Consider the following 19,462-nt stretch of genomic DNA (forward strand, 5'->3'; position numbering starts at 1 on the left):
GCAGAGCGGGGATGACGAGGAGTACCAGCGCATCTACACCACGAAGATCAAGCCTCGGCTGAAGCCGGAGGATGGAGTGGAAGGGGAGCCTGGGGAGACCCAGAGCCGCACCATCACGGTGACTAGGAGGGTCACAGCCTACACTGTGGACGTGACAAGCCGCGAAGGAGCCAAGGACATCGACATCAGCAGCCCTGAGTTCAAGATCAAGATTCCACGGCACGAACTGACTGAAATCTCCACCGTGGATGTGGACACCCAGCCTGGGAAGACAGTGATCAGACTGCCCTCGGGCTCGGGGGCACTGTCGCCCACCACAGGCTCCACTGTGGACATCCAAGCAGGGTCCATTTCCACTTCAGGACCAGAGCTCCAAGGTGCTGGCCACTCGAAGGTCCAGGTCACCGGGCCTGGGATAAAGGTGGGAAGCCCGGGTGTCAGTGTCAGTGCAAAGGGCTTGGACTTAGGTAGCAAAGGAGGGGTCCAAGTCCCAGGGGTGGACGTTCTGTCTTCTCTTGGGGGTGGGGCAGCAGAGTGGCAGGGCCCAGCTCTTGAGAGTGGCAATGATGGGAAAATTAAATTTCCCTCCATGAAGCTCCCCAAATTTGGTGTCTCAACAGGGCTTGAGGGTCAGGCCCCAGAGGCAGGGTTGAGTGTTTCTGCCCCTGAATTCTCTGTGGGGCACAAGGGTGGCAAGCCGGGCTTGACCATTGGCGGGAACATCCAGACCCCTCAGCTAGAAGTCAGTGGTCCCTCTGCCAGTATTAAGGGGCTTGAGGGGAAGCTGAAGGGCCCCCAGATCACTGGGCCATCCCTTGAGGGTGACCTGGGCCTGAAAGGTACCAAGCCACAGGGGAGTTCAAGGGTGGACATCTCTGTGCCCAAAATCGAGGGCAGCATCGCTGGCTCCAGGGTGGAAGTTCAAACTCCTAACATTGATATTCACGGGCCAGGGGGCAAACTGAATATGCCCAAGGTGAAGGCCCCCAAATTCTCTGTATCAGGTTCTAAGGGAGAGGGAGCTGGCATTGATGTGACACTTCCTGGGGTCTCTGGGGATGTTGGCCTACCTGAGGTTGCTTCTGGGGGACTGGAAGGGAAGGTGAAAGGTCCTAAAATCAAGACTCCTGAAGTGATTGTTCAGACACCTAATATCTCCATGCAGGATGTGGATCTGAGCCTCAGGTCCCCTAAACTGAAAGGAGACATTAAGGTTTCTGCTCCTGGGCTTCAAGGTGATGTTAAAGGCCCTCAAGTGGCAGTTAAAGGCGCCAAAGTGGACATAGAGACACCCAGCCTAGAGGGGACCATGACTGGCCCCAAGTTTAGTGGTCCTTCTGGGAAAGAAGGAACCTGCAAGATCTCTATGGCAGACGTAGACTTAAATGTTGCCGCACCAAAGGTGAAAGGGGGTGTGGATGTCACGCTTCCAAAAGTAGAGGGGAAAGTCAGTGTCCCTGAAGTTGATGTCAGAGGCCCCAAAGTGGATGTCAGTGCCCCAGATGTGGACATTCATGGTCCGGACTGGAACCTGAAAATGCCCAAGATGAAAATGCCCAAGTTCAGCACTCCAGGAGTTAAAGGGGAAGGGCCAGATGTAGATGTGAATCTCCCCAAAGGTGATGTCAGTATTTCAGGGCCCAAGGTCAGTGTGGAAACCCCAAAGGTCAACATAGGGGGCCTGGTGGGCAACCTTAAAGGTCCTGATGTTCAGCTGCCTGAAGTGAGTGTCAAGACACCAAAGATCACCATGCCTGATGTGGATTTGCATGTGAAAGGCCCAAAGGTAAAAGGACAGTATGATGTAACAGCAACAAAACTTGAAGGAGAGATGAGAGGCCCCAAAGTGGACATTGATGCCCCTAATGTGGACGTTCATGGCCCAGACTGGCACCTGAAGATGCCCAAGATGAAAATGCCCAAATTCACTGTGCCAGGGTTCAAAGCAGAGGGCCCCGAAGTGAATGTAAACCTGCCTGAGCCTGATGTGGACATTTCTGGGCCCAAGGTAGATGTCTGTGCTCCAGATGTGAGTATTGAGGGACCAGAGGGGAAATTGAAAGGACCCAAGTTTAAGATGCCTGAGATGAATATCAAAGCCCCGAAGATCTCCATACCAGACGTGGACTTACATTTGAAAGGCCCTAGTGTAAAAGGAGAATATGATGTCACAGTGCCGAAGGTGGAAGGTGAGATTAAAGTTCCTGATGTTGAACTTAAAAGTGCCAAACTGGACATTGATGCTCCAGATGTGGACATTCAAGGCCCAGACTGGCACCTGAAGATGCCCAAAATGAAAATGCCCAAGTTCAGCATGCCCGGCCTCAAAGCAGAGGTCCCAGAAGTGGATGTGAACCTGCCCAAGACTGACATTGACATCGCTGGACCCAAGGTGGATGTTGAACTTCCAGATGTGAATATTGAAGGACCTGAAGGAAAGCTGAAGGGTCCCAAGTTTAAGATGCCTGACGTGAATATCAAGGCCCCCAAGATCTCCATGCCTGATGTAGATTTGCATATGAAAGGTCCCAAGGTAAAAGGGGAATATGATGTTACAGTGCCAAAACTGGAAGGGGACCTGAAGGGGCCAAAGGTAGACGTCAGTGCCCCAGATGTTGGAGTTCACAGTCCTGATTGGAACCTAAAGATGCCAAAGATGAAAATGCCCAGATTCACCAGGCCCAGCCTTAAAGGAGAGGGCCCAGAATTGGATGTGAACCTGCCCAAGGCTGATGTTGACATTTCTGCACACAAGGTAGATATTAGTGCTCCAGATCTGAGCCTTGAAGGACCAGAAGGGAAGTTGAAAGGCCCTAAGTTTAAGATGCCTGAGATGCACTTCAGAGCTCCCAAGATGACCCTGCCAGATGTTGACATGGATTTTAAAGGACCCAAAATGAAAGGGAATCTAGATATGTCTGCACCAAAAATAGAAGGTGAGATGAAAGCTCCACATGGGGACATCAAAGGTCCCAAAGTAGATGTTAAAGCACCAGATGTGGAAGTTCAGGATGCAGACTGGAGTCTGAAGATGCCCAAGATGAAAATGCCTAAATTCAGCATGCCAGGCTTCAAAGGCGAGGGCCCAGATGTGGACATGAAACAGCCCAAGGCTGACATTGAGGTCTCAGGACCCAAGGTGGACATTGAAGCCCCAGATGTGAGCCTGGAGGGGCCAGAAGGAAAGCTTAAGGGTCCCAAGTTTAAGATGCCTGAGATGCACTTCAAGGGCCCCAAGATCTCCATGCCTGATGTGGACTTAAACTTGAAAGGCCCCAAAGTCAAAGGGGATGTGGATGTGTCTGTGCCCAAGATAGAAGGTGAAATGAAAGTGCCAGATGTGGACATCAAAGGCCCCAGAGTGGATGTTGATGTCCCAGATGTGGATGTTCAAGTCCCTGATTGGCACCTGAAGATGCCCAAGATGAAAATGCCCAAGTTCAACATGCCTGGCTTCAAAGGAGAGGGCTCTGAAGTGGATGTGAACCTGCCCAAGGCTGACATTGATGTCTCAGGACCCAAGGTGGACATTGAAGCCCCAGATGTCAGCCTTGAGGGGCCAGAAGGAAAGCTTAAGGGTCCCAAGTTTAAGATGCCTGAGATGCACTTCAAGGCCCCCAAGATCTCCATGCCTGATGTAGACTTACACTTGAAAGGCCCCAAAGTCAAAGGGGATGTGGATGTGTCTGTGCCCAAGACAGAAGGTGAAATGAATGTGCCAGATGTGGACATCAAAGGCCCCAAAGTGGATGTTGATGTTCCAGATGTGGACGTTCAAGGCCCCGACTGGCACCTGAAGATGCCCAAGATGAAAATGCCCAAGTTCAGCATGCCTGGCTTCAAAGGAGAAGGCCCTGAAGTGGATGTGAACCTGCACAAGGCTGACATTGACGTCTCAGGACCCAAGGTGGACATTGAAGCCCCAGATGTGAACCTTGAGGGGCCAGAAGGAAAGCTTAAGGGTCCCAAGTTTAAGATGCCTGAGATGCCATTCAAGGGCCCCAAAGTCTCCATGCCTGATGTGGACTTACACTTGAAAGGCCCCAGAGTCAAAGGGGATGTGGGTGTGTCTGTGCCCAAGATAGAAGGTGAAATGAAAGTGCCAGATGCGGACATCAAAGGCCCCAAAGTGGATGTTGATGTTCCAGATGTGGATGTTCAAGGCCCTGACTGGCATGTGAAGATGCCCAAGATGAAAATGCCCAAGTTCAGCATGCCTGGCTTCAAAGGAGAGGGCCCAGAAGTGGATGTGAACCTGCCTAAAGCTGACATTGATGTCTCTGCACCCAAAGTTGAGATTGAAGCCCCAGATGTGAGCCTTGAAGGTGCAGAAGGGAAGCTCAAGGGTCCTAAGTTTAAGATGCCTGAGATGCACTTCAAGCCTCCGAAGATCTCTATGCCAGACATTGATTTAAACCTCAAAAACCCCAAGGTGAAAGGTGATGTGGATGTTTCTCTGCCCAAAGTTGAAGGCGGTCTGAAAGGGCCAGAGGTTGACATCAAAGGTCCCAAAGTGGACATTGACGTCCCCGACGTGGATGTTCATGGCCCAGACTGGCACCTGAAGATGCCCAAGATAAAAATGCCCAAGATCAGCATGCCTGGCTTCAAAGGAGAGGGCCCAGAAGTGGATGTGAACCTGCACAAGGCTGACATTGATGTCTCAGGACCCAAGGTGGATGTTGAAGTTCCAAATGTGAATATTGAAGGTCCAGATGCAAAACTAAAAGGTCCTAAATTTAAGTTGCCAGAAATGAATATAAAGCCTCAGAAGATATCCATGCCTGATGTTAGTCTGCATTTGAAAGGCCATAAAATGAAAGGAGATTATGATGTTACGGTTCCAAAAGTAGAAGGAGAGATTAAAGCTCCTGACATTGACACCGAAGGTACAAAAGTAGACATTAATGCACCAGATGTGGGAGTTCATGGTCCAGACTGGCACCTGAAGATGCCCAAGATAAAAATGCCCAAGATCAGCATGCCTGGCTTCAAAGGAGAGGGCCCCGATGTAGATGTGAACCTACCCAAGGCTGACATTGATGTCTCAGGACCCAAGGTGGACATTGATGTTCCAGATGTGAATATTGAAGGTCCAGAGGGGAAACTAAAGGGTTCCAAGTTCAAGATGCCAAGCATGCATATACAAACACACAAAATCTCTATGCCTGATGTTGGACTTAACCTGAAAGCCCCTAAACTGAAAACTGATGTAGATGTTTCTCTTCCCAAAGTGGAAGGAAACTTGAAAGGTCCTGGAATTGACATAAAATCCCCTAAAATGGATGTGGATGTTGGTGATATAGATGTTGAATGTCCAGAAGGAAAGCTTAAGGGTCCCAAGTTTAAGATGCCTGAGATGCACTTCAAAGCCCCCAAGATCTCCATGCCTGATGTGGACTTAAACTTGAAAGGCCCCAAAGTCAAGGGGGATGTGGATGTGTCTGGGCCCAAGATAGAAGGTGAAATGAAAGTGCCAGATGTGGACATCAAAGGCCCCAAAGTGGACGTTGAGGTCCCAGATGTGGACGTTCAAGGCCCCGACTGGCACCTGAAGATGCCCAAGGTGAAAATGCCCAAGTTCAGCATGCCTGGCTTCAAAGGAGAGGGCCCCGATGTAGATGTGAATCTACCAAAGGCTGACATTAATGTTTCTGGCCCCAAAGTGGACATTGATACTCCTGATTTGGATATTGAGGGACCAGAAGGAAAATTAAAAGGTTCTAAATTTAAGATGCCTAAGTTGAATATCAAAGCTCCCAAGATATCCATGCCAGATGTGGACTTGAATTTGAAGGGACCCAAACTGAAAGGAGAGATGGATGCTTCTGTGCCAGAACTAGAAGGTGATCTCAAAGGTCCGCAAGTTGATATCAAAGGTCCTAGTGTGGATGTGGAGGTGCCTGACGTTGATCTGGAAAGTCCTGATGCAAAGTTGAAAGGCCCTAAGTTTAAGATGCCAGACATGCACTTCAAAGCCCCCAAGATTTCCATGCCTGATGTAGACTTACACTTGAAAGGCCCCAAAGTCAAAGGGGATGTGGATGTGTCTGTGCCAAAATGGGAGGGAGATTTGAAAGGTCCCTATGTGGATGTGGAGGTTCCTGATGTTGATCAAGAATGTCCTGATGCAAAGTTGAAAGGACCTAAGTTTAAGATGCCTGAGATACACTTCAAGGCCCCCAAGATCTCCATGCCAGATGTGGACTTACACTTGAAAGGCCCCAAAGTCAAAGGGGATGTGGATGTGTCTGTGCCCAAGATAGAAGGTGAAATGAACGTGCCAGGTGTGGACATCAGAGGGCCCAAAGTGGACGTTGATGTCCCAGATGTGGACGTCCAGGGCCCAGACTGGCACCTGAAGATGCCCAAGATGAAAATGCCTAAATTCAGCATGCCTGGCTTCAAAGGCCAAGGCCCAGATGTGGATGTGAACCTGCCCAAGGCAGACATTGATGTCTCAGGACCCAAGGTGGACATTGAAACCCCAGATGTGAGCCTGGAGGGGCCGGAAGGAAAGCTTAAGGGTCCCAAGTTTAAGATGCCTGAGATGCACTTCAAGGGCCCCAAGATCTCCATGCCTGATATGGACTTAAACTTGAAAGGCCCCAAAGTCAAAGGGGATGTGGATGTGTCTGTGCCCAAGATAGAAGGTGAAATGAAAGTGCCCGATGTGGACATTAAAGGCCCCAAAGTGGACGTTGATCTCCCAGATGTTGATGTTCAAGGCCCCGACTGGCACCTGAAGATGCCCAAGATGAAAATGCCCAAATTCAGCATGCCTGGCTTCAGAGGCGAGGGCGCTGAAATGGATGTGAACCTGCCCAAAGCTGACATAGACGTCTCAGGACCCAAGGTGGACATTGAAACCCCAGATGTGAGCCTTGAGGGGCCAGAAGGAAAGCTTAAGGGTCCCAAGTTTAAGATGCCTGAGATGCACTTCAAGGGCCCCAAGATCTCCATGCCTGATGTGGACTTAAACTTGAAAGGCCCCAAAGTCAAAGGGGATGTGGATGTGTCAGTGCCCAAGATAGAAGGTGAAATGAAAGTGCCCGATGTGGACATTAAAGGCCCCAAAGTGGACGTTGATCTCCCAGATGTTGATGTTCAAGGCCCCGACTGGCACCTGAAGATGCCCAAGATGAAAATGCCCAAATTCAGCATGCCTGGCTTCAGAGGCGAGGGCGCTGAAATGGATGTGAACCTGCCCAAAGCTGACATAGACGTCTCAGGACCCAAGGTGGACATTGAAACCCCAGATGTGAGCCTGGAGGGGCCAGAAGGAAAGCTTAAGGGTCCCAAGTTTAAGATGCCTGAGATGCACTTCAAGGCCCCCAAGATCTCCATGCCTGATGTAGACTTACACTTGAAAGGCCCCAAAGTCAAAGGGGATGTGGATGTGTCTGTGCCCAAGACAGAAGGTGAAATGAATGTGCCAGATGTGGACATCAGAGGCCCCAGAGTGGATGTTGATGTCCCAGATGTGGATGTTCAAGGCCCTGATTGGCACCTGAAGATGCCCAAGATGAAAATGCCCAAGTTCAGCATGCCTGGCTTCAAAGGAGAAGGCCCTGAAGTGGATGTGAACCTGCACAAGGCTGACATTGATGTGTCAGGACCCAAGGTGGACATTGAAGGCCCTGATGTTAATATTGAAGGACCAGAGGGAAAGTTGAAAGGTCCTAAGTTCAAGATGCCAGAGATGAACATCAAAGCCCCCAAGATCTCCATGCCTGACTTTGATTTGCACCTGAAAGGTCCTAAGGTGAAAGGAGATGTGGATGTTTCTGTGCCTAAGGTGGAAGGTGACCTGAGGGCCCCTGACGTTGACCTCAAAGGCCCCAAAGTGGATATTGATGTCCCAGATGTGGACATGCATGGCCCAGACTGGCACCCGAAGATGCCCAAGATAAAAATGCCCAAGATCAGCATGCCTGGCTTCAGAGGAGAGGGCCCAGAAGTGGATGTGAACCTGCCCAAGGCCGACATTGATGTGTCAGGACCCAAAGTGGACATTGAAGGCCCTGTTGTTAACATTGAAGGGCCAGAAGGAAAGTTGAAGGGTCCTAAGTTCAAGATGCCTGAGATGAACATCAAAGCCCCCAAGATCTCCATGCCTGACTTTGATTTGCACCTGAAAGGTCCTAAGGTGAAAGGAGATGTGGATGTTTCTGTGCCTAAAGTGGAAGGTGACCTCAAGGGCCCCGAAGTTGATGTCAAAGGCCCCAAAGTGGACATTGATGTCCCTGATGTGGATGTTCAAGGCCCAGACTGGCACATGAAGATGCCTAAGATGAAAATGCCCAAGTTCAGCATGCCTGGCTTCAAAGGAGAAGGCCCAGAAGTGGATGTGAATCTGCCCAAAGCTGACATTGATGTGTCAGGACCCAAGGTGGACATCGAAGGCCCTGATGTTAATATTGAAGGACCAGAGGGAAAGTTGAAAGGTCCTAAATTCAAGATGCCAGAGATGAACATCAAAGCCCCCAAGATCTCCATGCCTGACATTGATTTTAATCTGAAGGGCCCCAAAGTGAAGGGTGATGTGGATGTGTCCTTACCAAAAGTGGAAGGTGAGCTTAAAGTTCCTGAAGTTGACATGAAAGGCCCCAAAGTGGACATTGATGCTCCAGATGTGGACGTTCATGGCCCAGACTGGCACCTGAAGATGCCCAAGATAAAAATGCCCAAGATCAGCATGCCTGGCTTCAGAGGAGAGGGGCCAGAAGTGGATGTGAACCTGCCCAAGGCTGACATAGACGTCTCAGGACCCAAGGTGGACATTGATGCCCCAGATGTGAATATTGAAGGTCCAGATGCGAAACTGAAGGGTCCTAAGTTCAAGATGCCAGAGATGAATATCAAAACTCCTAAGATATCAATGCCAGATTTGGACCTTGATCTTAAAGGCCCTAAAATGAAAGGAGAGGTGGATATTTCACTTCCAAATGTAGAAGGTGATTTGAAAGGGCCTTCTGTTGACATCAAAGGCCCGAAGATAGATGTAGATGCACCAGATATTGATATTCATGGCCCAGAAGGCAAATTAAAAGGTCCAAAGCTGAAGATGCCTGATGTGCATGTAAACATGCCCAAGATCTCCATGCCAGAAATTGACCTGAATTTGAAAGGCTCAAAACTTAAGGGAGATGTTGATGTTTCTGGACCCAAATTGGAAGGTGACATTAAAGCTCCCAAGTTAGATGTAAAGGGCCCAGAAGTGGACATTTCTGGTCCTAAGCTCAATGTTGAAGGCAAGTCAAAGAAATCTCGTTTTAAGCTTCCCAAATTTAATTTTTCAGGCTCCAAAGTTCAGACACCTGAGGTAGATGTCAAAGTCAAAAAGCCAGATATTGATGTAACAGGTCCAAAAGTTGACCTTAATGCTCCCGATATTGAGGTCCAAGGAAAAGTGAAAGGATCCAAGTTCAAAATGCCTTTCTTGAGTATTTCGTCTCCTAAAGTGTCTATGCCTGATGTGGAGTTAAACCTGAAAGGTCCTAAAGTCAAAGGAGACTTAGATGTTGCAGGTCCTAATTTAGAAGGTGATTTTAAAGGACCCAAAGTGGACATTAAGGCACCAGAAGTTCATCTTGATGCACCTGATGTGGATGTTCATGGTCCAGACTGGAATTTGAAAATGCCCAAGATGAAAATGCCCAAGTTCAGTGTGCCCGGCTTAAAAGCAGAAGGGCCAGATATGGCTGTGGATCTGCCAAAAGGAGACATCAACATAGAGGGTCCCAGAGTGGACATTGAGGGCCCAGAAATCAATGTGGAAGGTCTAGAGGGAGGCTTAAAAGGTCCCAAATTCAAGATGCCTGATATGAATATCAAAGCTCCCAAGGTCTCCATGCCTGATGTGGACTTACACTTGAAAGGCCCCAAAGTCAAAGGGGATGTGGATGTGTCGGTGCCCAAGATAGAAGGTGAAATGAACGTGCCAGGTGTGGACATCAGAGGGCCCAAAGTGGACGTTGATGTCCCAGATGTGGATGTTCAAGGCCCTGACTGGCACCTGAAGATGCCCAAGGTGAAAATGCCCAAGTTCAGCATGCCTGGCTTCAAAGGAGAGGGCCCCGAAGTGGATGTGAACCTGCCCAAGGCTGACATTGGTATTTCTGGCCCCAAAGTGGACATTGATGCCCCAGATGTGAATATTGAAGGTCCAGATGCGAAACTGAAGGGCCCCAAATTCAAAATGCCAGAGATGAATATCAAAGCTCCCAAAATGTCCATGCCTGACCTTGACTTTAACCTGAAGGGCCCCAAACTAAAGGGTGATGTGGATGTGTCTTTGCCAAAAGTGGAAGGTGACCTCAAGGCCCCTGAGGTGGACATCAAGGGCCCCAAAGTGGACATTGAAACTCCTGATATTAACATTGAAGGCCCAGAGGGGAAATTGAAGGGGCCCAAATTCAAGATGCCAGAGATGCACCTGAAGGCGCCCAAGATCTCCATGCCTAACATTGACTTAAACCTGAAGGGGCCCAAGGTGAAGGGTGATATAGATGTTACCCTTCCCAAGACTGAAGGAGATCTGAAAGGCCCTGAGATCGACATCAAAGGTCCCAAAGTGGATATTGATGCTCCAGATGTGGATGTTCAAGGCCCTGATTGGCACCTGAAGATGCCCAAGCTAAAAATGCCCAAGATCAGCATGCCCGGCTTCAAAGGAGAGGGGCCAGAAGTGGATGTGAACCTACCCAAGACCAACATTGACATGTCAGGACCCAAGGTGGACATTGAAGGCCCTGATGTTAACATTGAAGGACCCGAGGGAAAGTTGAAAGGTCCTAAGTTCAAGATGCCAGAGATGAACATCAAAGCCCCCAAGATCTCCATGCCTGACTTTGATTTGCACCTGAAAGGTCCTAAGGTGAAAGGAGATGTGGATGTTTCTGTGCCTAAGGTGGAAGGTGACCTGAGGGCCCCTGACGTTGACCTCAAAGGCCCCAAAGTGGATATTGATGTCCCAGATGTGGACATGCATGGCCCAGACTGGCACCCGAAGATGCCCAAGATGAAAATGCCCAAGTTCAGCATGCCTGGCTTCAGAGGAGAGGGCCCAGAAGTGGATGTGAACCTGCCCAAGGCTGACGTTGATGTCTCAGGACCCAAGGTGGACATTGATGTTCCAGATATGGATATTGAAGGTCCAGATGTGAAACTGAAGGGCCCCAAGTTCAAGATGCCTGAGATGAACATCAAAGCCCCCAAGATCTCCATGCCTGACTTTGATTTGCACCTGAAAGGTCCTAAGGTGAAGGGAGATGTGGATGTTTCTGTGCCTAAGGTGGAAGGTGACCTAAAGGCCCCTGAAGTTGACATCAGAGGTCCCAAAGTGGACATTGATGCCCCAGATGTGGACGTTCATGGCCCAGACTGGCACCTGAAGATGCCCAAGATAAAAATGCCCAAGATCAGCATGCCTGGCTTCAAGGGAGAGGGGCCTGAAGTGGATGTGAACCTGCCCAAGGCCGACATTGATGTCTCAGCACCCAAGGTGGACATAGACACTCCTGACATTGATGTTCATGGTCCAGAAGGGAAACTGAAGGGCCCCAAGTTTAAAATGCCTGACCTGCACCTCAAGGCACCCAAGATCTCCATGCCTAACGTTGACCTGAATCTGGAGGGCCCCAACGTAAAGGGTGATGTGGGTGTTACTCTGCCCAAAGTTGAAGGTGACCTCAAGAGCCCTGAAGTTGACGTCAAAGGTCCCAAAGTGGACATTGATGTCCCAGATGTGGATGTTCAAGGCCCAGACTGGCACCTGAAGATGCCTAAGGTGAAAATGCCCAAGATCAGCATGCCTGGCTTCAAAGGAGAGGGCCCAGAAGTGGATGTGAACCTGCCTAAAGCTGACATTGATGTCTCAGGACCCAAGGTTGACATTGATGTTCCAGACGTGAATACAGAAGGTCCAGATGCAAAACTGAAGGGCCCCAAGTTCAAGATGCCAGAGGTGAACATCAAAGCTCCTAAGATCCCCATGCCTGGCATTGACTTAAACCTGAAAGGACCCAAAGTAAAGGGAGATGTGGATGTTTCTCTGCCTAAGGTGGAAGGTGACCTCAAGGGCCCCGAAGTTGACGTCAAGGGCCCCAGAGTGGACATTGATGTTCCAGATGTGGACGTTCATGGCCCAGACTGGCATCTGAAGATGCCTAAGGTGAAAATGCCCAAGTTCAGCATGCCTGGTTTCAAAGGAGAGGGCCCCGAAGTGGATGTGAACCTGCCTAAGGCTGACATTGACGTCTCAGGACCCAAGGTGGACGTTGATGTTCCAGATGTAAATATTGAAGGTCCAGATGCAAAACTGAAGGGCCCTAAATTCAAGATGCCGGAGATGAACATAAAAGCCCCTAAAATCTCCATGCCTGACCTTGACTTTAACCTGAAGGGCCCCAAAATGAAGGGTGATGTTGATATCTCTCTGCCCAAAGTTGAGGGTGATCTCAAGTCCCCTGAGGTGGACATCAAGAGCCCCAAACTGGACACTGACACTCCTGATATCACTATTGAAGGTCCAGATGGAAAACTGAAGGGGCCTAAATTTAAGATGCCAGAGATGAACATTAAAGCCCCCAAGATCTCCATGCCTGACTTTGACTTAAGTCTGAAAGGGCCAAAGGTAAAGGGGGATGTGGACTTTTCACTGCCTAAGGTAGAAGGTGATCTGAAAGGGCCAGAGGTGGACATTGAAGGTCCTGAAGGGAAACTCAAAGGACCCAAATTTAAGATGCCTGATGTCCATTTTAAAACCCCACAAATCTCCATGAGTGACATTGATTTGAACTTGAAAGGACCTAAGATAAAAGGAGATTTGGACACTTCCATCCCTAAACTGGAAGGAGATCTGAAAGGCCCCAAAATAGATGTTAAAGGCCCTACGCTGGACATAGACACTCCTGATTTTGACATTAATGGTCCAGAAGGGAAACTGAAGGGCCCCAAGTTTAAAATGCCTGACCTGCATCTCAAGGCGCCCAGGATCGGTGTGCCTGGCTTCAAAGGAGAGGGCCCTGAAGTGGATGTGACCCTGCCCAAGGCTGACATTGACGTCTCAGGACCCAAGGTGGACATTGATGTTCCAGATGTGGATATTGAAGGTCCAGATGCGAAACTGAAGGGCCCCAAGTTCAAGATGCCAGAGGTGAACATCAAAGCCCCTAAGATCCCCATGCCTGGCATTGACTTAAACCTGAAAGGACCCAAAGTAAAGGGAGATGTGGATGTTTCTCTGCCTAAGATGGAAGGTGACCTCAAGGGCCCCGAAGTTGATGTCAAGGGCCCCAAAGTGGACATTGATGTTCCAGATGTGGACGTTCATGGCCCAGACTGGCACCTGAAGATGCCTAAGGTGAAAATGCCCAAGTTCAGCATGCCTGGCTTCAAAGGAGAGGGCCCCGAAGTGGATGTGAACCTGCCTAAGGCTGACATTGACGTTTCAGGACCCAAGGTGGACGTTGATGTTCCAGATGTGGATATTGAAGGTCCAGATGCGAAACTGAAAGGCCCCAAGTTCAAGATGCCGGAGATGAACATCAAAGCTCCCAAAATCTCCGCGCCTGATGTCGACCTGGATTTGAAAGGATCCACAGGCAAAGGAGATTTCGATGTGTCTGTCCCTAAGATTGAAGGGACTCTCAAAGGCCCCAAAGTAGACCTTAAAGGTCCAGGTCTGGATCTTGAAGGCCCTGATGCCAAACTCAGTGGCCCACATTTGAAGATGCCCTCACTGGATATATCTGCCCCTAAAGTAACTGCGCCTGATACTGATTTGCATCTCAAGGCACCCAAAATTGGAGTTTCTGGTCCCAAATTAGAAGGCGGTGAACTGGACCTCAAGGGACCCAAAGTTGATTTCGAAGCTCCAAGCTTAGATGTACACGTGGAGAGCCCAGATATTAACACTGAGGGGCCAGATGTGAAAATTCCCAAATTTAAGAAGCCCAAGTTTGGGTTTGGGGCCAAAAGCCCCAAAGCTGACTTCAAATCACCTTCCCTCGATGTGACAGTTCCTGAGGCAGAGCTGAATGTTGAGGCTCCTGAAATTGGTGTTGGTGGCAAGGGCAAGAAGAGTAAGTTTAAAATGCCTAAAATTCACATGAGTGGCCCTAAAATTAAGGCCAAAAAACAAGGATTTGATGTGAATGCTCCTGGGGGTGAGATTGATGCCAGCCTCAAGTCTCCTGATGCAGATGTCAACGTTGCAGGGCCGGATGCCTCACTGAAAGTCGACGCGAAATCTCCCAAGACCAAGAAACCTATGTTTGGAAAAATGTACTTTCCAGATGTCGAATTTGACATTAAGTCACCTAAATTTAAAGCGGAAGCTTCCCTCCCTGGCCCCAAAATGGGGGGTGAAATCCAGGCACCTGACCTGGATGTTTCCTCACCAGAGATTAACGTGGAAGGTCCTGACATCAAGCTGAAAGCTCCCAAGTTCAAGGTGCCAGGTGTGGATGTCTCAGGGCCAAAAATAGAGGGCGACTTGAAAGGCCCCAGGGTGCAGGCAAACTTGGATGCATCTGACATCAACATTGAAGGCCCAGATGCTAAAGTCAAAGCACCGTCATTCAGCATTTCTGCCCCTCAAGTCTCCATCCCTGATGTGAATGTTAACTTGAAAGGACCAAAGATAAAGGGTGATGTCCCCAGTGTGGGACTGGAAGGACCAGATGTAGATCTGCAAGGTCCAGAATCGAAAATTAAGTTCCCCAAGTTTTCGATGCCCAAGATCGGCGTCCCTGGTGTGAAGATGGAGGGTGCGGGAGCTGAGGTCCACCTGCCCTCTCTAGAAGGAGGCTTGAGCGCACCAGATGTTAAGCTTGAAGGGCCCGATGTGTCTCTGAAAGGGCCAAAAATAGACTTGCCTTCAGTGAACCTCTCTGCGCCAAAAGTCTCTGGACCTGACCTTGACCTGAACTCGAAAGGACCAAGTTTGAAGGGAGGCCTGGATGTATCTGTTCCCAGCATGAAGGTGCACGCTCCTGGGCTTGACCTCAGAGGTGTCGGTGGAAAGGTGAAGGTGGAAGGTGATGGTATGAAAGTGCCTGGAACTGATGCCACAGCAATGCTTGATGTCGGTGCGCCAGATGTGACCCTGAAGGGACCAAGCCTGCAGGGAGACCTGGCTGTCTCTGGTGACATCAAGTGTCCTGAAGTATCAGTAGGTGCTCCTGACCTAAGCTTGGAGGCACCTGAAGGTGGTATCAAACTTCCTAAGATGAAGCTGCCCCAGTTTGGCATCTCCGCTCCAGGGTCCGACTTGGACATCGGCGTCAAGGGGCCACAAGTCGCTGGAGAACTAAAGGGGCCCGGCATAGATTTGAACCTCAGAGGCCCGAACCTGAAAGGGCCTCAGATCTCTGGCCCTCAAATCTCAGCACCAGATGTGGACTTGAACTTGGAAGGACCAAAAGCAAAAGGCAGCCTCGGGGCCAGTGGTGACATGAAAGGCCCCACGGTTGGAGGAGGTCTTCCGGGCATCAGTGTTCAAGACCTAGAAGGAAACCTCCAGACGCCTGGACTTAAGTCATCCAGATGTGAGGTGGAGCTGCCAGGTGTGAATGTGAAACTCCCAGCCGGGCATATTTCTGGTCCTGAAATCAAAGGTGATCTGAAAGGTTCAGGAATAGGTTTCCACGGGGCCCTTCCTGACATTGGCATGAAAGGGCCTTCCTTTAACGTGGCATCTCCTGAGTCAGATTTTGGTGTCAGCTTGAAAGGCCCGAAAATCAAAGGAGGCATGGATGTTTCAGGGGGTGTCAGTGCCCCAGATATCAGCCTGGGTGAGGGGCATGTGAGCGTCAAAGGTTCCGGCGGGGAGTGGAAAGGACCCCAGGTCTCCTCTGCTGTCAACCTGGATGCACCTAAGTTTGCCGGAGGACTTCATTTCTCAGGACCAAAGATAGAAGGAGGTGTCAAAGGAGACCAGATTGGACTTCAGGGTCCTGGGCTGAGCGTGTCTGGGCCTCAAGGTCACTTGGAAAGCGGATCTGGAAAAGTAACATTCCCCAAGATGAAGATCCCCAAGTTCACCTTCTCTGGCCGTGAGCTGGTTGGCAGAGAAGTAGGGGTGGATATTAACTTCCCTAAAGCGGAGGCCACTGTCCAGTCTGGTGCCGGAGAGGCCGAGTGGGAAGAGTCTGATGTAAAACTTAAAAAGTCCAAAGTCAAAATGCCCAAGTTCAACTTTTCCAAACCTAAAGGGAAACCTGGTGTCACCGGCTCACCGGAAGCATCCATTCCAGGGTCCAAAGGTGACCTGAAGAGCTCCAAGGCCAGCCTAGGCTCTCTGGAAGGAGAGGCAGAAGTCGAAACGTCTTCACCCAAAGGCAAATTCTCCTTATTCAAAAGCAAGAAGGCACAGCACCGCTCAAATTCCTTCAGTGAAGAAAGGGAGCATTCTGCATCTTCTACCCCTCCGGGAACTTTGGAGTTCGAAGGTGGGGAAGTGTTGCTGGAAGGCGGGAAAGTCAAAGGGAAACATGGGAAGCTGAAATTTGGTACCTTTGGTGGATTGGGGTCAAAGAGCAAAGGTCATTATGAGGTGACTGGGAGTGATGATGAGGCAGGCAAGTTACAGGGGAGTGGAGTGTCCTTGGCCTCTAAGAAGTCCCAACTGACATCTTCTAGCAGTGACAGTGGGACTAAAGTTGGCATCCAGCTTCCCGAGGTGGAGCTGACAGTTTCCACAAAGAAAGAGTAGCAGGCCTCTGTGTGTGTGTACATATATGTATAAAAATACATCAGCCTTGGGTGAGTTTGTATATAAACTCCAAAGAGAAACCCGCCGACAGCCTCAGCAGTAACGCAAACACCTGGCCTCTGGCAGGGGCGAGCGCTGAAAAGACAAGCACCTATAGGCTCCTCCTGGAGCTTTACAGATAGGTAAAGAGTTCTAAGTTCTTCGTCCAGCCCGTGTGCAAAGTCAACAGTATTTGCCTTAAGATTTCAGGTTTTTGTTTTTGCATTGAACGCTGAGAGCTCCTGTTTACTAAGCAAGCTTTTGTGTTTATTATCCTCATTTTTACTGAACATTGTTAGCGTTGGGGTCATGGAAACCCACTTTTTCATTGTAATGACTTTTGGGGCTTCTGTTAGTCAGGGTGGGGGGTGGAGAAGGCAGTAGAGGGGGGCCAGACCTTCATTTCTCCTGCCGTCCGGATCTACTCAAACAGTAAACATCCAAAGATGGCTGAGAGGAGCCGCCAGGCAGGGCGTGTGGGTGTTTCTAGAACTCTTTAGCGTTGCTTTTTCTTCCCCAGGGGTGGCGGTCCCAGCCCGTTTGGGGCTCACCACGAGAGGGAATTTAGAGTCTGTTTGCAAATTAGCCAACCCACCGACTCGACACGAGGGCCTTCCATTCTGTGTGTTGTAAGAGAAATGTTTTCTTTGTGATCGCCACGTTCCTGATATTAATTCTGATTTCTTTTAACAAATGTTATCGTGATTAAGGAAATTTCCAGCACTTTAATGGCAAATTAATTGAGAATGTAAGAAAATGGATGCTGTCAAGGGCAAATAAAGCTGTTTATTAACCCGGATGTCCTGTGCCTTTTATATTCTGTAATGGGAGGATGAGGCCTAGGGAGGCTGCATACCCAGCCCTGACAGGTCAGACTGGGTCCCCTCAGTGGCATTGCTAGTTGCATTAGTGGGTGATGGGAGGGGTTCTTTGCTTCTCGATTCTCATGGTGAGGCTGGTTGTACCATTGCTGAGATATCAAGAGAGGCTGGGCACGCTGGCAGCCCGAGCCCCGGGACCTGCCCACCAACTCGGCATCCTCAGATAGGAGTATACGATTCAGAGATGGTTCAGACATGAATGGAAGAAAAGGCCTATGGAATGGCAGAAAGGGATCTGACCGTGGGCCACAGGCCTGCCAGCTGTTCCAAACTTGGCTGTAGGTTTGCTGGCTGGCCTCGTTACCTGCCCTTCTGGGCCTCAGTTTCCCCTTCGAAATAAGGGTGCTGATCTCGAATCACATGTCCTTATGCTTCCTTCTAGTCCACGTGAGCGCTAAACTTTATGAAAAATCTCTTCTGACAGAAGTCCCCTCCCCCACCCCCTTTTTTCTGGCCTTCCCTTGAGGCACACAGGATCTTAGTTCCCCGACCAGGGATCGAACCCATGCCCCCTGCATTGGGAGCACGGAGTCTTAACCACTGGACCGCAGGGAAGTCCAAAAGTCCCCTTCTGATTTACAGCTCTGTAGACAATACAGAGTGGGGGGACCTTCTAGAAACTGGCTTCTGATGTTGGTCATTGCTGGGCAGAGGGCAGCGCCTTCTTAGGCCAAAATGATTGAACCAAGCTCATCCCCCTTGCCATTCCCCAGAGCTGCTTCCTTTCTGCCAGTGGAAGCAGCTCTGTACCTCTCCCATCAGCCCTGGAGTGGAGATACCAGCTCCAACCCCCTCCTGCCCTCTCCAGAGCCAGCTTATCTGCGGGTCTCAGCGCAGAGCAGTGGGATCTCCTGCCCAGCGTGAAATCCACCTGCCCTCGCTTGGATTTCAGACGGGCCCTTGCCAGCTTCATCCACTCCCGCGTCAGCCAGCAGAGCCTGTGTCCTTGGGGGGCTTTGGAGCTCACGGGTGGCTCTTGCTTTCGGAAAGATAGGTAGCAAGGGAGGTGCTTGATCCCCTGTGGCTTTTTAAAATATTTTTTAAAAATTTTATTTATGTATTGAAGTATAGTTGATTTACAATGTTATATTAGCTTCAGGAGTACAGCAAAGTAATTCGGTTTTATATAAATAAATAAATAAATATATATATATTCTTTTCCAGATTCTTTTCCCTTATAAGTTATTACAAAATATTGAACATAGTTCCCTGTGCTATACAGTAGGTCCTTGTTGGTTATCTATTTTATATATAGTAGTGTGTATCTGTTAATCCCATACTCCTAATTTATCCCTCCCCCAGCCCCCGTGGCTTTTTAAAAGCTGATTTTGTGAATTGGGCAAGAGTTTCCTCACCCATAAACTAGGGGTAGCATCCACAGGCCCAGAGTCTGTCTGTTCAGGTGTTTGGGTTGTCTGCTGTGCAAGGGTGTCGCATTTAAGGGTATAGCATTCATGTCACAGCCATTTGTTTGTTTATTGAGAGCATGAGGGTGGGCATGGAGTCCTAGGGAGGTGGGTGTGAGCCCCTGCACACGCACTGAAAAGCTAGAGTGTGCACACGCCCACTGGCGCACGTGCCTGCACGCAGCTGCCTCCCGTCCTAACCAGGTCTGGGCACCCCACAAGTGTGCTGCTTTCAACCACGGCCCAAATCCCAGTTCTCCGTTCTGAAGCTGATGAGTGTGGAGTGGGACGGAGTGTGCAGATGTGTGGTCCTGGCGTCTGGAGGGGGGATAAGTGGGTGACAGTGCGGTGCACTTGTGTACACAGCCAGGGGGATGCCCACTGGGACGCTGGAAAGATCTCCCAGGCAGAACTAC

General features: G+C 49.7%; 1 protein-coding gene across 2 annotated transcripts in view; it reads left to right on the top strand.

Moving 5' to 3' along the window:
• Window positions 1–19,462, top strand: part of AHNAK (AHNAK nucleoprotein) — an 81,648-nt gene that overhangs the window by 10,672 nt on the left and 51,514 nt on the right. Inside the window, exon 5 of one of the 2 annotated variants that reach the window (XM_030833903.3) lies at window positions 5–17,558. The exons of the other annotated variant lie outside the window; for it this stretch is intronic. Coding sequence (XP_030689763.2) covers window positions 5–16,720 — 16,716 coding nt within the window. The 3' untranslated portion in view covers window positions 16,721–17,558. Of the gene's footprint in view, window positions 1–4; window positions 17,559–19,462 lie in introns of those variants that run through there. 2 annotated transcript variants of the gene reach the window in all.

The sequence above is a fragment of the Globicephala melas genome, chromosome 8 (genome assembly GCF_963455315.2).
Source record: "Globicephala melas chromosome 8, mGloMel1.2, whole genome shotgun sequence".
Lineage (NCBI taxonomy): Eukaryota > Metazoa > Chordata > Mammalia > Artiodactyla > Delphinidae > Globicephala > Globicephala melas.